Genomic DNA, 21,958 nt, shown 5'->3' with positions numbered 1-21,958 from the left:
GGAGATAGATGAACCATCAGGGTATGGGAATGCAATGGACCTATACTGAGCTTGGGAGAGTGGTGCGCTGATGGGTCACTGACGTTGTAGATTTGTATACAAATGAGCGATTGCTCCTGTAGAAGCTATAATTTATAATCGGCTGTACAGATGGGCAATCCACTATTTTGTATGGCTGACAGAGAAGGTATCTGTGTAATGGACATTTAACTTGCACTGAGCACTTTATTTTTTAGATGATGTATTGTATATAGATTTGGTCCCCATGGTAACATGACATCACTATAACTGATGGGTTTGAGAACCTACGCAGTCTCTTGGGAGGTGTGTTTATAATTAATTGTACATTTGTATCACTTGCTTTGTATTCAATGAATACTGAATGAATTAGCACTATGCTTGATAAAGGCTACTACTGCCAGAACGTTGCATTTGTGAAAGGGGACAAAGATTTCCAGCTTTCATCACGATCCATGGCCTGACTGGTGAGGTGCTTTTGGGACAACATCTATATTTAATCCTGGGCTGGCTGTTGGGTAATCACTTGCACAGAGGTCAAACCCCAATGCTGTCATACACCTTCTTCTATATTCCTTGATTTAGGTTGTCATAAGAACTTTGGTAAGAAAACCTGACCTGGTTCTCACAATTAGGCAGTCTAATAATTCTGTAATAGGGATCCCTTCAAATACTCCTACAAGTTTGGCTGTAGTTATTACAACTTAAAAAGAGTCTAAGAGAAAGACAATGGTTCAAATGATGCCTGGTCAAACCTTGAGAAACTACTGTCAAGTCTTAAGATGCTAAGGGATGTTTGATCAGAAGAGCAACTCCTCAGAATCTGTATTGCGGTTTTAAAACCAAGCCCTTCTGGGCCACAAAGAATCACTAATATTATTGATTCATCCTCCACGATCTCCATCAGGACCTTTAGTATTAAGGAGAAAGGGGAAAACATATAAACATACCAGTTCAATTAGCTGATTGACAGTATGTCCAGAAAGTCTGAAGAATCCTTCCTGTTGATAGAGCAGATCATTGCTTTCTCCCTGTAGTATCTAGAGGCCATTGCATCGATCTCTAAAAGCCTAAACTTCCATGTCATCTATTGGAAGGGCTCCGGATGTAGGCAAGTTTAATGTAGACTACCCCTACCCTACCCTACCCCCCCCCCCCCCTCCACAGTCTCCGTGAGCGAACTGGGCAAACTTTTCTTTACGGGGAAAAAAAAAAAAAATACAGAAATATCAGTCAGATTACACCTCATCTTTAGGTAGGCATATGACATGCGAATCATCTAAAGAATGTGATATTGCCATGTGCTACACCTTAGGTCTCAGACGTTGTGTGGTGATGATCTTTAATTGCTTAATCATTTAATTGTTTAAGGTTTCATCTGCTGAACAGGATGAGCTAACCTAATGAAACCATATATTACCCTATTTAACTAATGCAAAGCGTCAATTTATTCATCAAGCACCATAAAATTGATCTCTGGATTTGAGGTAACATGTTAGCTTATAGACATGAGACATTTTTTTTTTTTAGTAAGAATACGTGAAGGAATAAACATTAGGATTAACAACAAGGATAAACCTGTGCATTTTCCATCAGAGGTGCAACAGATGGTCTTATTGGAAAGAAGAAAAAAATAACATTTATATACTGTTTTTTGACTCATCATAATTCCTACAGTCGAGAGCAAAGTGTTCAATATCTTTTTTCATGGAACCTGAGGGATACATTTTCTACTTTAAAACACCTGTCCATATATTCTTAAGAATTGTTTTCTCCTTCAGATTACCATCAAATTTAGTTTACAGCCATCTGTTCTACACCTGAGAAACTGTGTGTACTGCACACTTGGGAGTCATCTAAAAACAAGATCTCCTCTACTTGGATTGCTTTTAAAGAATTATTTAATTAACATAACACATTTCAATAGATATGCAAGTTGAAAAATCACATTGAAAAAAGGCTATGGACACCTCTGAACACATTTAAAAAAAATTATTATTGCACTGCACGTTTACATTTTTTTCCCCATGAGTTTTACTACTAGTTAAAAGGGTATTCCAGGATTTTTTTGTTTGACCATGCTACAGGGGCTGTAAAGTTAGTGTAGTTCATAATACAGTGTATGTTCCTGTTTGTGATGGTTTTCTAACATTTCTTCTGTGATTTTCTCCCCAATATTTATTTTTAACAGCATACAAAATTACTCAGGTCTACTGATTTCCCAGGTTGCAGTGCGTCAAGATGTGACATCACTAGTCAGGTGATCAGAGGGAGCCTGTCCTGCTTCAATGAGTGGAGTAACTGCTGGGTGGGAGAGAAATCATTTTGCAACAACTGTAGGCACCCTGATTAGAACACACTGGTCTTTTGAATGAAATTTAACTCATTTGTGTTTTAATGGGTGGGGTGGCTGACATGTGGGAGGGAGGGAGGGAGGAAAGTGACCTCACACTTACAAACTATAGAACTATGGAACTTGTAGTCTGAGAACGAAATCTAACAGGAAATACACAGTATACAAAAAGATAGCCACAACATTATGGTAATCTCACAACAATTTAGCCCCAAGACAAGCACATATCCTTCCTAAGCATGTCCATTTCTGTCAAGAAGGTATGTACTAAAAAAAAACCTTGTGGTGGATAACCCCTTTAAGCTGCGTTTCTTTTCAGCAGAATTCATGTTTTTACATATTAGTACAGAATGCTCTGCCAGGTTCAGTGTGAAATTAATTCAGTCTCAAGCCCCTTTCCTCTATTAATGAATCGTTTAAGCCAATTTATGACCACATCAATGCTGACCAGCTTGTCTAATAGTTTGTACTCTGAGCAGGACAGAGCATTTACCAGTTAAAAAAAACTCCAGAGCAGACTTGTCTCTTTCACCTACATGTATCATTGTGAGCTTCTTGTACTCTCCAGGAAGCCTCTTAGTTTTCCATGACAGTCATCCCTAAAAAGAAACCACTGATGTAGAACCTAGATCTCCAAACTGCAGAACTTCAGTTGTTGCAAAACTACAACTACCAGCATGCCTGGACTCCAGAATCTTAAACATGATCTGGTAAAAGAGACTAAATGTGTTTTTGTCCATCAGAAGAGTGTCTTTTACAAAATATTATGTCAGGGGGTTGCATCGCGGTGGCGGCGATAGGACTCAGGACCGGCAGGGGGAGAGAAGCGGGCAGCAGTCTCTGGCACCGCAAAAGCCGCTGCAGTTCATTCATTTAAAGCGCCCGCTTTAAATCAATGATCTGCAGCGGTGTTGCAGGGGTTAAATAGCCGGAACTTATACCGGAATATCGGTATAAGTTATCAGCCCTAACCTCCACAGAGTAACGGTATCGGCCCTACAGCTGATAGCAGCCGGGACCTACAGTGCATGACGCAAGAATTGCTCCGAGGCTCGCGGTCATGTACAGGACGTAAATGTACATCCTGGTGCGCAAAGTACCTCCACACCAGGATGTACATTTACGTCCATGGTCATTAAGGTGTTAATAAGGGGGAGGGGGGTTCTACGGTATTAACACTGGCCGTAGGAAACAGGAACAGGGTGCATGAAGAAAGACAATAGATGAAAGCCTATCCCATATATAGCATATCATATTAAAATAATTTAGTTCTTAAGGTAAAATAGATACATTGGGGGAGATTTATCAAAATCTGTGTAGAGGGAAAAGTTGGCCAGTTGCCCACGGCAACCAATAAGATCACTTTTCCTTTTGAAAATGTTCTCTGAACAATCTGATTGGTTACTATGGGCAACTTTTCCTCTACACAGGTTTTGATAAACCTCCCCCATTATGTATTAGATACTATATTTTTGTTATACAAAGGGCAAGACAATGCACAGAACACTGACAGCGTTTGAACAAGCCTGTTGGTGTATTTATCGATTTTTCAGAATTTGAAAAATAATTTTTAAAAATACCTGAAATTAATGGAATCTTTACAAATATTTTATTTTGTAATATTTTGTACCTAGGTGTTTTTTTCTAGTGTTCTTAAAGTCATATAGAGGAATACATGTTATGTCAGACTTTATTTTAAAGGAATATGTTAAACTGCTGTTTAAAACATGAGTAGGACAGGTTCACATAGGCCTGTTGCTTCAGAGCCTATGTACAGTGCATAGTGAAAGTATTCGGCCCCCTTGAACTTTTCAAGCTTTTGACACATTTCAGGCTTCAAACAAAGATATAAAACTGTAATTTTTTTGTGAAGAATCAATAAGTGGGACACAATCATGAAGTGGAACGAAATTTATTGGATATTTCAAACTTTGTTAACAAATATAAAACTGAAAAATATGCCGTGCAAAATTATTCAGCCCCTTTACTTTCAGTGCAGCAAACTCTCTCCAGAAGTTCAGTGAGGATCTGTGAATGATCCATTGTTGACCTAATTGACTAATGATGATAAATAGAATCAACCTGCACTGTGATAGTCTCAGAGGTCCGTTTAACCCCTTAAGGACCGGGGGTTTTTCCGTTTTTGCATTTTCGTTTTTTGCTCCTTGCCTTTAAAAAATCATAACTCTTTAAATTTTGCACCTAAAAATCCATATGATGGCTTATTTTTTGCGCCACCAATTCTACTTTGTAATGACGTCAGTCATTGTGCCCAAAAATCTACGGTGAAACAGAAAAAAAAATCATTGTGAGACAAAATTGAAAAAAAAAAAACGCCATTTTGTAACTTTTGGGGGCTTCCGTTTCTACGTAGTACATTTTTCGCTAAAAATGACACCTTATCTTTATTCTGTAGGTCCATACGATTAAAATAATACCCTACTTATACAGGTTTGAATTTGTCGCACTTCTGGAAAAAATCATAACTTCATGCAGAAAAATGTATACGTTTAAAATTGTCATCTTCTGACCCCAATAACTTTTCTTTTTTTCCGTGTATGGGGCGGTATGAGGGCTCATTTTTTGCGCCGTGATCTGAAGTTTTTAACGGTACCATTTTTGCATTGATAGGACTTATTGATTTTTTATTCATTTTTATTCATTTTTTCATGATATAAAAAGTGACCAAAAATGCACTATTTTGGACTTTGGAATTTTTTTGCGCACACGCCATTGACCGTGCGGATTAACTATATATTTTTATAATTCGGACATTTCCGCACGCGGCGATACCATATATGTTTATTTTTATTTACACTGTTTTTTTTTATGAGAAAAGGGAGGTGATTCAAACTTTTAATAGGGAAGGGGTTAAATGAGGTTTATTCACTTTTTTTTTGCAGTGTTATAGGTCCCATAGGGACCTATAACACTGCACACACTGATCTTTATCATTGATCACTGGTTTCTCATAAGAAACCAGTGATCGATGATTCTGCCGCATGACTGCTCATGCCTGGATCTCAGGCACTGAGCAGTCATTCGGCGATCGGACAGCGAGGAGGCAGGTAGGGGCCCTCCCGCTGTCCTGTAAGCTGTTCGGGATGTCGCGATTTCGCCGCGGCTATCCCGAACAGCCCACTGAGCTAGCCGGGATGCTTTCGTTTTCACTTTAGACGCGGCGTTCAACTTTGAACGCCGCGTCTAAAGGGTTAATGGCGCGCGGCACAGCGATCAATGCCTCGCACTATTAGCCACGGGTCCCGGCCGTGGCCCCGCGTTATAGATCGGGAGTGGACACATGACGTTCCAGTACATCATGTGTCCTTAAGAGGTTAAAGCCCAGAGAGCATCATGAAGAACCAGGAACACACCAGACAGGTTCGAGATACTGTTGTGGAGAAGTTTAAAGCTGCATTTGGATACAAAAAGATTTCCCAAGCTTTAAACATCCCAAGGAGCACTGTGCAAGCGATAATATTTAAATGGAAGGAGTATCAGACCACTGCAAATGTACGAAGACCTGGCCGTCCCTCTAAACTTTAAACTCATACATGGAGAAGACTGATCAGAGATGCAGCCAAGAGGCCCATGATCACTCTGGATGAACTGCAAAGATCAACAGCTGAGGTGGGAGACTCTGTCCATAGGACAACAATCAGTCGAATACTGCACAAATCTGGCCTTTATGAAAGAGTGGCAAGAAGAAAGCCATTTCTTAAAGATATCCATAAAAAGTGTTGTTTTAAGTTTGCCACAAGCCACCAGGGAGACACACCAAACATATGGAAGAAGGTGCTCTGGTCAGATGAAACCAAAATCGAACTTTTTGGCAACAATGCAAAACGTTATGTTTGGCGTAAAAGCAACACAGCTCATCACCCTGAACACACCATCCACACTGTCAAACATGGTGGTGGCAGCATCATGGTTTGGGCCTGCTTTTATTCAGCAGGGACAGGGAAGATGGTTAAAATTGATGGGATGGAGCAAAATACAAGACCATTCTGGAAGAAAACCTGACTGAGACTGCAAAAGACCTGAGACTGGGACGGAGATTTGTCTTCCAACAAGACAATGATCCAAAACATTAAGCAAAATCTACAATGGAATGGTTCACAAATAAACATATCCAGGTGTTAGAATGGCCAAGTCAAAGTCCAGACCTGAATCCAATGGAGAATCTGTGGAAAGAACTGAAAACTGCTGTTCACAAACGCTCTCCATCCAACCTCACTGAGCTCCAGCTGTTTTGCAAGGAGGAATGGGCAAAAATTTCAGTCTCTCGATGTGCAAAACAGAGACATTCCCCAAGCGACTTACAGCTGTAATCGCAGCAAAAGGTGGCGCTACAAAGTAGAGATGAGCAAACTTACAGTAAATTCAATTTGTCACGAACTTCTCGGCTCGGCAGTTGATGACTTATCCTGCATAAATGAGTTCAGCCTTCAGGTGCTCCCGTGGGCTGGAAAAGGTGGATACAGTCCTAGGAGACTCTTTCCTAGGACTGTATCCACCTTTTCCAGTCCACCAGAGCACCTGAAAGCTGAACTAATTTATGCAGGATAAGTCATCAACTGCCGAGCCGAGAAGTTTGTGACGAATCAAATTTACTGTAAGTTCGCTCATCTCTACTACAAAATATTAACTTAAGGGGGCTGAATAATTTTGCACGCCCAATTTTACAGTTTTTTATATGTTAAAAAAGTTTAAAATATCCAATAAATTTCGTTCCACTTCATGATTGTGTCCCACTTGTTGTTGATTCTGCACAAAAAAATTAGTTTTATATCTTTATGTTTGAAGCCAGAAATGTGGTAAAAGGACGAAAAGTTCAAGGGGGCTGAATACTTTCACTATGCACTGCATAATACTTGTCAGAAGATGAGGTTATATACAGCCTGCAAAATGCAAGAATAAAAATGTGCAAAGATATTTGAAGGTATTATCTCCTAGAATTAGTTCACTTCATAGTCAATGTCACCAAAGTTTCCGTATAATAGAAGATCGTATTAAAAAGTGACATATTGGACACCTGAGTACTGTTTTAATGACATACACAAATTAGGAAAAAACAAAAAGTAATAATACAGACAGATTAGTTCATAGACCAATTATATAGATCTGTGTGGATCAAGAAACTTAACAAAATACAGATACAGTTTCTGTGATTAAACAAGCTATTGACCTGGTAATTAAAAGCCACAAGAATTAGAAGATGCTCAGTCAATTTGAATTTGTATCTGATCTTTTAAGAGCATTCACCTTAGCCAAGGCCAATAAATGATAATTTGCTAGGAGCTTGTGAAATATACATAGTTAGGACCTCTGACAAGGTTCTTATCCCAGTGTGGATGTTAGCAGAACTAAATAAATTATTATTATTTAAACCAGAGAGAAGGGGGAGCACCAAGACTCTAGGCAAGAAACTATTGTGGGTTTAAAGGGTTTGTCCGGTGGTTCTTTTATAGTTCTATGGTGCAAATCATTATATTTAGCTTACCAGTTCTGTGCCTGGTTTCCTTTCCTTGTCTGGTGTTCTTTTGTAGTTATTTCAAAATCTTCCTGGAAGATACTGTTTGTTACTGCCTTCCCGTAACTGGCACTCACATTTTATTCAGTGTTGTCGGCCATGTTGTGAGTGCCACGTCACTTACTCAGCTGTGACGTTTTCTGCTGCACCTCCTCCCAGCTGCTGCTCTTCCGTGCCCCTCATTAATAGGGTAATCACATTTAGGGATGTCCCGATACTAGTATCGATATCGGGGCCGATACTAGCCATTTCCCTGGTATCGGGGACTCGTTCAATGTTTCCGATACCAAATCCGATACCTGCTGCAGCTCCGCTGCCCTGTTCTCTCATCCTCCCGTCTGCATCATGGCGTTCAATGGAGGAGTGGATATAGTGTGACAGTCCAGCTCACCTCACCCTGGAATTCCGCAAGGATCCGCACTCAGCCAGGTGCCCAAACTTTGGAAGAAAGAAGAAATGATCCAGCGAAGTAAATATATCCAACTTTATTCAAGGCACGAGTAAAACCGGTACAACAACCCAGGCATATCAGACGCGTTTCAGGCGCATGCGCACCCTTCGTCAGTGATGTCATCCCCTCACACAGGTGCCCGTTAAATAGTACTCCCAATGAAGAGGACATTAACCCCTTCCTAGTGTTTTGGAGAGTATCAAAAGTAACTGGACTTCTGGGGAGGGGAGAAGCAACTAATACCATACACATTGTAAGTAAAAGTAAAAGCTAAAATAATGAAACAAGAGCGAAAATTGCAACACATGGCTAAATAGATACATAGATGAAAAATTAGCACGTTAAATATACATGATAAATACAAACTTATAGTTTACCCCGAGTGAGTTAGCTATGCAGGGTTAGTAGTGAAACAGCAGTTCACGTTTAAGGTTCATACCATTCGGGGAACTAGTTCCCAACGTGAACTGCCAAAATGCTTCTCTTTCTAATAGTTTCCTCCGCATAGGCTCATCCACCAACATGTAGTCCCTATCCCTATCGTCCCATCATGTATGGTCTCCCCAAAACACACAAAAATGTGGTACCTCCCCCCATGCGACCCATTGTTTCATCCTGCGGTTCACTATTGGAAAGGTTGTCCATCTGGGTCAATCAGCTCCTCCAGCCATTGGTCCAAAGGGTACCTGATTATCTGAAGGACTCCAGAGACGTCCTCAGATCCTTTGAGCACATGGTGTGGGAGGAGGAATTCAGCTGGCTTAGTTGTGATGTGGTATCTTTATATACCAGCATTCCCTGGCATGTTGCCCGGGAAGCGTTGGGTGACCACTTAGAAAAACACAGCAACTATACTGCTGAATTACAGGAATTTATCAGAATGTGTATTTGGTTCCTAATGACACATCACTTTTTTTCCTTTGACCATACATTTTACATTCAAGTTAGTGGTGTTTCCATGGGAGTGAGACATTCTCCATCCCTAGCTAATCTGACCATGTCTTATTGGGAATACATTTTTTTGTTCTCAGCCACAAATCCATTTCTATCCCACGTGCAGTGGTATGGCAGATACATAAATCTTCTAGTTTGGAGGGATGATATGTCTGCCATACCACTGTACCTGGATTATATTAATGGAAATTCATTTAATTTAAAATTCACTCATTTTTCAGATGCATCCACTATTTCTTTCTTGGATTTGCAACTCACTGGCATTAAAAATAATGTTGTTTCTATAGCCACTTACAGGAAACTGTCAACAGGGACTACCATTCTCAGGGCAGACAGTAATCACCCACCACATACGGTAAAAGCCATTCCGGTAGGGGAATTTACGAGGATCAAACGCAATTGTAGTGATCCCTCTGTCTAGGAGTCACAAATTTGCGGAGCTTGGCAGCGACTCGTAGACAGAGGTTACTCTTCTCGTTGCCTATCTAGTGCCAAAAGAGTGGCTGATAAAAGCGCAGGTCTGACCTTATCACCCCCAAAAATATAATTAAACACACTGAAGGAGAATTCATTAAAAAACTGTAGTTGCTATTACATTTTCATCTCAATTTAATGCCATAAAAGAAATTATTCATAGACACCTTCTTTATCTACGACAAAATGATACTATGGCCAACATTCTTTCCAAGGGCTGCCATGTGGTGCCGAAGAGGGCCAATACACTGGGGGACTTCCTGTCCCCCAGTTTGGTACTCTCTGACACAAAAACAGAGAGGGGCTGGCTTAGTCACAAGGGCTTTTTTAAATGTGGCAGTAGGATATGCAGAACTTGCAATCATGCAAAAGTATGTACACAATTTTCAAATGTGACAGAGAACCAGAATTATGCCATTAAGCATTACATTAACTGCAACCATTGCAATGTGGTATATGTCATATAATGCTCAGAGTACCACCTTAAATATGTGGGATGTACCACTAGAAAATTGAAGGTGAGGGCGCTTGAGCATTTAAATGACAGTGCTAGTAATATCATACGTAAATCGGTCAGCAGCATCTATGCACTTTAAAAATGTACATGGAGGTAATGTTAAGCACTTTTGTATTTATGCCATTGAGCGTGTCACTTTGGGACCGAGAGGAGGTTGCATGCGGAGGAAACTATTAGAAAGAGAAGCATTTTGGCAGTTCACGTTGGGAACTAGTTCCCCGAATGGTATGAACCTTAAACGTGAACTGCTGTTTCACTACTAACCCTGCATAGCTAACTCACTCAGGGTAAACTATAAGTTTGTAGCTATCATGTATATTTAACATGCAAATTTTTCATCTATGTATCTATTTAGCCATGTGTTGCAATTTTCGCTTGTTTTTCATTATTTTAGCTTTTACTTTTACTTACAATGTGTATGGTATTAGTTGCTTCTCCCCTCCCCAGAAGTCCGGTTACTTTGATACTCTCCAAAACACTAGGAAGAAGTTAATTTCCTCTTCATTGGGAGTACTATTTAACGGACACCTGTGTGAGGGGATGACATCACTGACGAAGGGTGCGCATGCGCCTGAAACGCGTCTGATATGCCTGGGTTGTTGTACCGGTTTTACTCGTGCCTTGAATAAAGTTGGATATATTTACTTCGCTGGATCGTTCCATGGAGGAGCATGTGACACACACGTCACTCCACCTCCTCCACTGCGCCCAGCGTAACGCTACGGAGGAAGCAGAGTGACGTGTATGTCACATGCTCCTCCATAGAACGCCATTCTGCGGACAGGAGAACAGGGCAGCAGCAGCACCAGTCAGAGGACAGCCGCAGGTGAGCTGTTTACAAAAGGTGGGGGCTGCTACTAACATCTGCAAGGAGCCTGCTGTCTAAAGGGGGGAATGCTACTAATGTCTACAAGGGGGTGCCTGCTGTCTACAAGGGGGGGGGGGCTGCTACTAATGTCTACAGGGGGCTAGTGTCTGCAAGGGGATACTACCTAATATTAAAGGCAATCTTACAGCAGAGTCACCTGCACTAACTTGAATTTATAGGTAGATCACATTAGAATTTTTATTTTTCCTTACACTGAGTTATCGGTTGTGGCAGTCATTGGCTAATGATCAGCCAATAGCTGTTCAGAATTGATTCCGCAGCACCTATCTTCTTACTTGTGCGCATGTCTATTCCTTGCTGTGCAGCGTCTTTAGCAACAGACTGACTTCTGAGCAGACTCCTGCAGTGCTGAGGGACTACTACTACTCCCATCATGGAACAGGCTAGTTTCCCTGATGGGAGTAGTAGTTCCCCAGCTGCTGGAGTCTGCCGTCAGCTGGGGAGGCTACATTAGTGTTTGTACTACTACCCCCATCATGGAACAAACTCTGTTCCATGTTGGCGTAGTAGTACAGGGGCTGAAGGATTGATCACACCGGGTCTCAATTCTGACACCCGATGCGATCAGCTGTTATAAAGAAGGGACCGAGCAGTATGCTGCGCTACTCTGCAATGTATATACTGTTTAAACTTTCATTTTTAAATCCCCTGCCGGGAGCCCTGAGTGGCCGGCACCAAGGAGCCATTCAGTGCACCCGGCAGGGTTTTTACACTACTACTGTGTTAACCCTAAATCATCAGTATATGCCATCAGTATATAATGATTCAGTATGAGGGGGACCTTAGTAATTTTGTTGAGGGGGTTATTCCTGATGCGGGGGAGGAGCCTGTGATATACCTAAAGAGGATAGGGAAGGCACCTCCCCCGCATCAGGAATAACCCCCTTAGCAAAATTACTAAGGTCCCCCTCATACTGAATCATTATATACTGATGGCATCCCTCCTTTTTTGATTAAATCTGTATATTTTCCCTCCTGGGAGGGCATACCTTTCCATATTGCATGCATGGGAAAATAGGTCATCTTAAAGGACAAGTCTCACAGTAAAAAATTGTTCAGCTTTTAGTGCAGAAGGTAAAGTTATACAGGTTTGTAAATCACTTCCATTACCAATACTGCTTAGAAACAAGCTTTTTCTGCATTCTTCTGTCTGACAGGAAATTCAGCTGTTCCAGGTTTTCATGACTTTCGACCCCCTATTCAGGCTGTTATCAGCAGCATCCAGGGGCCGTGACGTGACAATTACCCAGAAAACCCCTGTGCTGCAGAGAGCTCCCTGTGCTCGGCCTTAGCCCCTCCCATCTGATGAATATTCACACTGTCCTCCCTCTGTTCTGCAGTGATTGGCTGAGCAGCACTGCCTATATGCCGGCGGATTCAGATCATAGCAGAGTCAGCAAACAGGCTGATTCTCTCCCCTCTCCATGCTAATGTTTTTACACTGATAACGGAGGAGAGGGGGGAGGGGAGGGAGCTGTCACACTGAGCACTGGGGAGAGAGGAGTGCAGGGCAGAGAAGGGGGGAGGTGATTGTGCCACTGTAAAGCTATTTCACTGAGAGGAGGAGGGGGAGGGAGTGATTTTACAGTGTAAAACTGCAGCTTTAACTCCAGGGTCCCTCTCTCTGAGCACTGAGATTAGTTTGTTTCCTCTTGGCCACCCTGCTATATAGGGCTATGATTGGAGCTCAGTGTTATGTGGGAGTGGCTAACATAAGTTAGGGGTGGTAACAAGCTCTCTGCTCAGGCAGCTGAGAGCAGGAAATGTGAGCAGTGCATGCAGGGAAATGTAGTCTTTGAGATCACAGGCATAGCCACCATAACCAGGAAGTAACTGGAATTTATGAGCTGAATAGCTGGTGAATGGGGGCCAGAAAAAAAATCACAAACATGTCAGAGAGGTGGTAGGTGAATATACTATGGAATGGCTAGGTATTTTTCTTTTCTTTGCTGCATGGGATATCTTCTTTAATTCCATTGTGGTTTAACCTATTAATATTCTATTTTTCTTAATCATCATTTATTGTTATTTTTATATAATATGGCCATCGAGCCTAATATGCCATATCTTAGGCATTTTCAAAATGTATATTGTGCCATTGAGCCAGAATGCTCTATAGCAAATCATAATAATTGAACTGAATGTATAACTCAGGTGTTGGAATAGGAGTGAGGCATTTTCTTTTTATGTGAGTGGCCTGGAGGAGGTTTGTATGTCCGGTTGCCGTATTATGGATATGCTAGTAACCATTGCCAATAATACAGAGTGTGTTTCTATCTAAGTTATATACCGTACCCGCAAACATAGACGGACGTGAGGGTGTGTACTCACTGCGCCATTAGGCCCCGCCCACTCCTAGCATCATGGAGGGGAGGCCCGGGGGAATCCAGGAAGTGGCCGGGTATTTAGCTACACGCCGGTGTGTGATTATCGCGCCACGTGGGGAGACTGGACCCGGAGACCTGCCACTGCAGGCTTAACAGGAATTTTCACCATCCTTGACGACATGTGAGTAGTGCAAACAACAGATGAGCTCGCGTGTCGGGGACTCTGTGCTAGTACAGTGTGTAAGCCTAGCCTATTGCTATTTCAGGTACACCAGTCCATGTTTTGATTAGGGCTGAACGCTCCGGACATGTAAGTAATGTCCACACATTTATGTGATAATCTCATCAGATGGAAATTAAGGTACTAGACACTATTGTATGTGTATATGTGCTTTTTTGCAGATTGGAGCCCAGCTGACGGCTGCGGACTACATGGCATTGGGGCATTATGATTTTTTTATGTTCATATTCTGAGTCTTAATAATATACTGTTGCTATGTCAATGCAAGACAATTTATGACATCATAGCAATTTTGCCTGATATATCTGTTACTTATTGGTATACCCTCATTTGTGAGTTAGCACCAGATCCCCTGAGGACATCCCCCTGTTGCAGACTTTGCAGAGGAGGACAGAAACGCGCGTTGGGAAAGTGGGTTTAGCTTTTGTAGTAAAGCGAACATTATATACTACAGGGTACAGATGTGAGGTGTTGCTAATACATTTATCTTATTTTTGAGAATCACGTATTTAATTTTTGTGGTGTATTTTAATGCATATCAATTAAAAGTGAATTTTTAGGCACTACCCCCCCCCCCCCTTTCTATATTTCACCTTACAGACTTGTAAGGCCGAGGCCCTCTTGCGAAGAGTGGAATGGACTGAGACCCGGAAAGGCGAAGTCTTCCCTTTGCAACAGTAGGCTTCAGAAATGGCAGAAAGGATCCACCAAGAAACAGTTGCCTTAGAAGCAGGAAGTTCCTTTGGAAGCACAAAAAGTCACACTGACGAAAGGCTGACATGCCCGAAAGGTAGGTCCGAACAGCCCAAACCACGTCAAGACGGTGAAGCTCCCTGGGATGCAGGGCAGAAGGACAATATTCTCATTTAGGTGAAAAGAGGAGACCACCTTAGGCAAAAAGGTGGGGATTGGTTGGAAAACGACTGTCCTGGTGCAGGACCAAATAGGGGGAACGGCGGGACAGAGTCGCTAGCTCTGAAACCCACCAGATGGATGTGAATGCAATGAGACAGGTCACCTTCCAGGAAAGGACGCAAATAGGAACGTCCCGGAGCGGTTCAAAGGGAGCACCTTGTAAAGCACTGAGCACTAGATTCAGTTCCCATGGGGGAGTAGGGGATCTGTACGGCAGAGCCGCATGAGATATGCCTTGCAGAAAAGTGCAAATGTGAGGATCGGACGCCAGGGGGGCGCTGAAAGAATGGAAAGAGCAGACACCTGACCCTTAAGGGAACTGAGGGCACAGGAGGGAGAAGACAACTAGAGAGAAGGAGATTCACACCAGCGAAAGTAAGACCGCCAAGTACAGTGATAAATCTTTGCAGAGGAGGGCTTTCGAGCCCTGATCATTGTGCAGATCACTTGGGGAGAGAACCCTCTGGCCCTCAGAACCGCGGTTTCAAATGCCACGCCATCAAATGCAGCACCAGTAAATTGGGGTAGAAAAGGGGACCCTCAGATTGCAGGTCAGGACGCACTGGGAGACACAGTGGCACGTCTGCCACTAGGCAAACGATGTAAGCGTACCACGCTCATCTGGGCCAGTCAGGAGCCACGAGAATGGTCGAGACTCCCTCCGCTTTGAGCTTCCTCAGGACCCTGGGAAGGAGAGGAAGAGATAGGGGAGGATGAAATGTGACTAGGGAATCACTAGTGTCCACGGCCAGAGCATCGAGGGACTTTGCGACGAACTTTCTGGTTGTGGCAAGACCTGAAGAGGTCTACGTCTTGAGTCCTCAAGAGGTTGCAGATTTCCATGAACAGCATGGAGCGGCTAAGAAAGTCTGCCTCCCAATCGTCCACTCCCGGAATGTGAATCACCGAGATGGAGGGAACTCTGAGTTCCACCCAGAGCAGAATCCTGGAGACCTCGGACATCGATGCGGGGCTGCAAGTGCCGCCCTGGAAATTGACATACGCCACAGCCGTAAAGTTGTCTGATTGGACACGAACAGGGCGGTTCTGGAGAAGTCACTCCCAATGGAGGAGGCAAAGGTAAACCAACAGAACGTTGATGGAGGATAAGACATTCCTGAGAGGACCAACGGCCCTGGACCGTCCGATCTTGGATCCTTAAAGGAGGCCACATCCGCCAATGGTAGAGTAGTCGATTTTGACATACTGGAAACTGGAGGATCTACAGCAGGCGGTGTCGACCATTTAGCAATAATGTCCTTGGCAAAGGGAAACTGCCCCTGAACCTTCTTAGTCCCTTGGAAGAGTTTGGCTGGATGCTTCCATGCCGCTTCCAGCAAGGCGTCAAATTCACCATGAGAGCTGAATACCTTAGGAGAGCGACGGAAGGAAACTTCTGGAGCAAGGTCCAAAGTTCCGGGGTCCTCTAGGTGAAAGGTGTCTCTGATGGCTGAAACCAAACTGTCCACCATGTCAGGCATGCTGGTTCGGTCCTCTTCCAACTCCCCAGAAGAATGGGAGTGGGTGGAGGCAGCCTTAGATGAAGGCGAGGCGGACCTGGCACGTAGATCTTGAGACCTAGGATGGCGACCAAGAGAGGGACCATTAGAGCAAGGGCGCTGTCCGGGTGCCGGGGAGGAGGAGGAGCGGGACCCATGAGGAGAGCACCTGTCCAGAGCTTGGGATTCTGGAGAGGAGCCAGAGGATAACACCTTAGGGCGCTTGTGAGGACAGAACGGAGGGGCAGCGAGCCTCCCTGGAGGGTGGGCGCAAGGAAGATTGCTGTAAGGCAGAAACCATGGAGCAGGAAACCTGCGTCAGTTCGGAAATTGACTGGGAAAGGGAGGAAACCCATTCCGGGCGGGAGAAGGATCTGCACGTTCTGGTGGAACATCCTGGGTGGAAGTACCAGGGGGGAAGGGCACACAGAAGTGCAGGTGGAACTGGTGGATTCAGCAGAACCACCGGGCATTTTAGTTTTGCAGCTCACACAAGTGTAATAAGTGACCAGGACCGCAGTGACCTGTCTAGAGGAAGGGTCAGGTCTGGGTTCGGACATAAGTGCAAGCCAAAAAAAATGACAGCAGAGAAATTGCGGTTTCTGTGTCCCACAGATGGAGAGGAGAAGCAGGCTTCAACGAGAAGCAGGCACTCAGTCGAGAGAACGAGAGAGAGGGAGGGTCCAGCATAAGGAGGTGGAACCCTTCATGGAGGAAGTGGAGGAAGAGGAGGGAGACCCCTAGGATAACCCCTGCAGCATGCACACTGCACTGATAGGAGGTCAGTGACCCCCAGTGCACACTAATAGGACGGTGGGAGAAGGGTCCAGACCCCGCCGAAAAGCCTGGCCGGCAGGGAGTGGGTGGAGCTAAACCTGCGGTGGAGCTAAACCATTTGCGTCACCGTGGAGGCGGCCGAAGAGTAACTGTCAGCCATGCACGTGTAGCGCAGCCGTCAGAGAGCGCATCACTCACTTACTGCCAGCTGTGAGCGAAGTGAAAGTAATTGTCGTCCGTGTACTTACAGCGGAGCCGACAGGGAAGAGGTGCCTGTGAACTTACAAAAAATTGCATAATTGCGGTTCCTGGGAAACATTAGAAAAGATGGCCCCGGGAACTGCAAGGGAACCCCGAGCAGGAGAAACAGGTCACTGCACAGAAAATATATGGGCCAAAAACAGGGGGACTCTGAATAAATATATACCCCAGGAGAAGATGGGGGTGGGGGGATGGGGGGAAAATACTCACCCCGTCTTGAAGAAAAAAAAATAAAATAAAAACTTACCTACCGAAGTCTTCAGCCAGCCATTAAACACCTGCATCATTCCAGGCTGAAACAGGGAGACGAGCAGGGAAGATAGGGAGACCTGGAACCAAGGTACAACCCCAGGATTGACAGTGCATAACACTATGCCTGTGCCCCTTCATCGCATATGGGGGGGGGGGGGGGGGAATACAGTGAGTGCTAAGCTCCTGGACTCCCTCCCACCTAAAAACAGGAAATAAAAAGGAGGGGAAAAAAACACTTCCCTGAACTAAAAAATAAAAATGTAAAAGACCAGGTCTGGAGAACTCCAGACCTGTGTCTGCCTCCTACGGACACCAAGCTAAGGTGTAGGTGGGGTATATCCTACCAGGAGGGGCCGACTTTCTTTTGTTTCCTAGTCTCAGCCTCCAAGTGGCGGCAGCAGCATATACTCACGGTCTCTGTGTCCCCCCCACCCCCCAATGGAGCTTTTACAATCTTTATGCTTTACCAAAAAATAAATAAAAAGGACCTTACCTGGTTGTTCTGAATTGAACCATTGTTTGGAGCAGGACTCTTTGTTTTAACTAAAGCAGGCACTTCACACACAGTTTGTGGTCCTTGTAGAGATGCAATTTTATTCTCATTCAGCTGCTTGTTAAGCCAGGAGATTACTAGGAGGTAAAACATTTTTAATAAGTCAAGTAACCTAAGAATTGTATTCATTTTAAAACTGATAAAATGTTTTATAATGAATTTAATGTTATAATAGCCTTTCCCCATGACATCACAAAAAGCTGTTCATAGCTGACTAGTCACAGTAGTACACAAAAGCAAAGCAGTGTGTGCTTACACTCTGATAGAAGCAAGGGCGCAGATCAACCAATTATATTCATGGCCTTCACAGATATCGTTTGCATTAATTTTACTAGTAAAACGGGAACAGTCAGAATAAAAAACTTTTATATGTTTTATATCTTGCCAAAACATAACCTAATATCCCTAATAAGAACATTTTAATAGAAACCATGGCTTATAAAATCATGGCTTTTTCCACGCTGAAGCACAGGCATGGACAAAGTCCAGTAAGTGAGGGTGGTCTAGCACTCCTCAGTCTGATAGGACAGGAGAGAGCACAGAGGAGTGCTAGCTGACAGGCGAGAGCCCAGAGGAGTGATATCAGACAGGAGAGAGCGCAGAGGAGTGCAATCAGACAGGAGAGAGCCCAGAGGAGTGCAATCAGACAGGAGAGAGCCCAGAGGAGTGCTATCAGACAGGAGAGAGCACAGAGAAGTGCTATCAGACAGGAGAGAGCCCAGAGGAGTGCTATCAGACAGGAAAGAGCACAGAGGAGTGCTATCAGACAGGAGAGAGCACAGAGAAGTGATAGCCCACCCTCACTTAATGGACTTTGTCCATGCCAGTCCTTCACAAAGACATGATTTTACAAGCCATGATTTATATAAAAAGGAAATAACATTTTCTTTTGAAGTATATAAGTAAAGATAAATATTTTGCCAAGATATAAAACATATAATAAGTTTTTGTATATGCCACCAAATTAAACTGGCTTTTTCCAGCCACCTCTGGCCTGTCTGTGGCCGCCGAAGGTGATCAGGAAAAGTCTAAAGCGGCAGAAGTAAGGAAGTCATGTAGTTTTAATAACTCCCATTGTTTTTAATGGGAGTTGCTCAAACCCCCAGAGTTAAATAACTAGAGCCGCCCATGAGGCTACGACAACTTCTATTAAAATCAATGTGGGGTTACGCAAATTGCTTAGCTTCCCCGCTTTGGCTGCTTCCGTCTTTTCCGACCACCTCTGGAAGCTGCAAACAGGCAGGATCTGGTCAGAAAAAGCAATTAGACAAGGTGGAATGACCCATTTAATAACACACTATTCCGTACCAAATGTTTCAGTCTAGGAAGATCTTTTTCAGCCATGTATCTTCAGAGATATAAATCAGTAATATCTAGACATATGCCCACAGCATCCAGGACATCCAGTGGAAGAATGCCGTGGGCACACGGTTACATGTTACCGATTCCATCTCTAGCCTGAAATGTTCAGTACTAATTCAGCGTGATCACTCTGCTTTCTAACTTTGCAAACCTGCTGCTAAATTGAAAATGCACTTAATTGTTGAAAAGGACAAGATCTGTGAAAGTCGTGAATTTCCTGGGACAGTAGTACATAACAACCAAACTTTTCTTGTTGAGCTCCATAGTCTGACCAATGACATTTTTCTTTTTACTCTTACATTGCAATTAGATTGAATGTATGTACTAATAACTATGTTAATGAGCCTTTTAAATAATGGTATGATCCATTTAATCCATTTAAACTGTATATAGTAAAGATTATCTTTATAATATATCCAATACACAGTTATGTACATTTTCACTAGACCATACCGTAAAGTAACCCTGTAAAACTAGTCCCTGCATTTTTCTTATATTTTAATTGCATAGGATGCAGGAAATAAAATAAAAATAAATAGATAAATAAAATAAAAAAAACACGGATGGACAAGTCAAACATGACAAGATCCCCATGGAGAAAAGCATAACAATAGCAATATGTGTAGCAGAAGCAGAAATACTTGCTGTAATGAAAGCCTTGTTTTTAAAATCAACTAGGCAGCTTGATGAACTGCAAATACCAATAGAAATATAAACTACACATTACACAAATTTCAGACCTCAGAAGCAAGTATTGTATGCTATATTCTATATTAGGTATAAAAAAATCCAGAAGAAAATATGTGATTATATCGTATTATATCCATTCAGGTAAAAATCTCTGTAACCTTTGTTGTTGAAATTACAACACAGGCAAAAGCTTAACAGTAATGTGGAGAGTTGGGATGGAGGAGGCAAAGCATCCAGGAGCACTAAATCACTTTTGTGCCTCATTTACCAGTAGATAAGGCTACAAAAAATAGTTTTGCAACATTTACCATTCTCATTTGTCTTTAACAGTTGCTTGCTTTCTTCTAGTTTTTCAGTTGTGCAACTGAGCTGCTCTTGTAACTTCAACACCTAAGAGATACATTTTCAGATAGGAAAGATGTCAATTGTACAATTTTTTCATAATGAATCAATATTAAACTTGGACCGAGGCATAAGCACTTTCAATAAGAGCAAAGTAAGGAAAACTGAAAATAAAGGTGCTCTTGTTTTCCTCCAATAGTAGCCGCAGAAAATGTCATGCGTACTAGAGTCCAGCTGCAGTGAAAGCAAGATTTTTAATGACACGTTCAGGTGTAGACTGCCTTCAGAAGCATCTTTATACTATATACTAAATATTTAAAAACACATCTTTCACATGTTAAACTACCAACACAGGGTAAAAGGGGGTAGTGTCCACATGCATGGCATACCTTTGTTTTGGGTGGCTTTATTGCAATATTCCTGAGTGTCAGACGTGTGGCTTGGGGTTCACCATGTCCCAGGGCCGCAATGCTCTCCCCTCTAAAGGCACACTGCTCTGCCCAATGATTGACACACACAACTCTTTTATACCTAGGCTGATAACCAAGACAAGGGGGCATCCAGAAGAAAGTAGGTTTTACCATCATCACAGACAAGGATTCTTTACTGTAAGAGCAGTGTGACTAACTCTCAAGGGGGGCCCTGGATGTTTTTCTGTAAAAATATAATACTACAGGTAATGGATACTAGAGCTATGGGGATAGAACTTTGATCCAGGGCTTTATTCTGATTGCCATATTGGGGTCGGGAAGGAATTTTTCATGTCATGGGGCAATAGCCATCAGCCTCATGGGGGGGGGAGCAGGGATGCCTTCCTCTGGATCACCCACAGTGGGGTTTTAGGTTGAACTCTGTGGGCTCTTGCTTTTTTTTCAACCTTATAAACTATGTTACTATGACTTACCTGCTAGAAGCAGCCCTGTATCGATTGCAAGCAAATGCACAATCAATGAGTATTGAAACCCACTCTATGCCTCTAGTGACAGGACTACCTAGAGAATCAGACTCTCAGTGTGTTCCACAATACCCATTCACAATGCATGCAACTTACACAGGACCACTGATAAAAAAAGGCAAGCCCTCTATATGTCAATTACTGGGAAAAGCGTGTTGCAGGGCATAGCTGACCCTGGGACACTAAAAACATCCATAATATGGGACAGTTCAAAATGGTTTTGCTTCTTCAAAATCTTAGCTTATGTCTATAGATGAATCTTATCGCCATGTTTATAAATGGATTGTTCGCAATAGCAGAAAGTGGCAGAGTTGATGATTGAGGCTATGTTCACACGGCAGAATGTCAGTGTGGAATTCCACATGAACATTCCCCACGGATTCAATGGGATTCTGCTGTACTGTTCTTGCGGCAGAATTTCCATGGCAATCCGAATTCCAGTGTTTGCAAATACATTGAATCTTTCAATGTTTTTGCAGATTCCACTCAGAAATGCATTGCAGTCTACGAGATGGCGCATTATCAGGCACCCCTAGCCCAGCATCTTCTGACAGTGCTCCGCTGTCTGTGGACAGCTATCTGAAGAGGTGAGACC

The 21,958-nt window shown here is 43.1% G+C and overlaps 1 protein-coding gene across 4 annotated transcripts in view; it reads right to left on the bottom strand.

Moving 5' to 3' along the window:
• Positions 1-21,958, bottom strand: part of LOC130276188 (spindle assembly abnormal protein 6 homolog) — a 99,479-nt gene that overhangs the window by 23,866 nt on the left and 53,655 nt on the right. For 3 of the 4 annotated variants that reach the window (XM_056525214.1, XM_056525204.1, XM_056525197.1), the window contains 2 exons: positions 20,375-20,456; positions 17,955-18,091 (listed from right to left, as the gene is read on the bottom strand). In XM_056525214.1, coding sequence (XP_056381189.1) covers positions 17,955-18,091; positions 20,375-20,456 — 219 coding nt within the window. Of the gene's footprint in view, positions 1-7,666; positions 8,343-17,954; positions 18,092-20,374; positions 20,457-21,958 lie in introns of those variants that run through there. The other variant, XM_056525222.1, reaches the window with a different exon arrangement.

This window comes from Hyla sarda, chromosome 1 (assembly GCF_029499605.1).
Source record: "Hyla sarda isolate aHylSar1 chromosome 1, aHylSar1.hap1, whole genome shotgun sequence".
NCBI lineage: Eukaryota > Metazoa > Chordata > Amphibia > Anura > Hylidae > Hyla > Hyla sarda.
The sequence above is the reverse complement of the archived record's forward strand: the minus strand, read 5'-3'. Positions and strand labels throughout refer to the sequence as shown.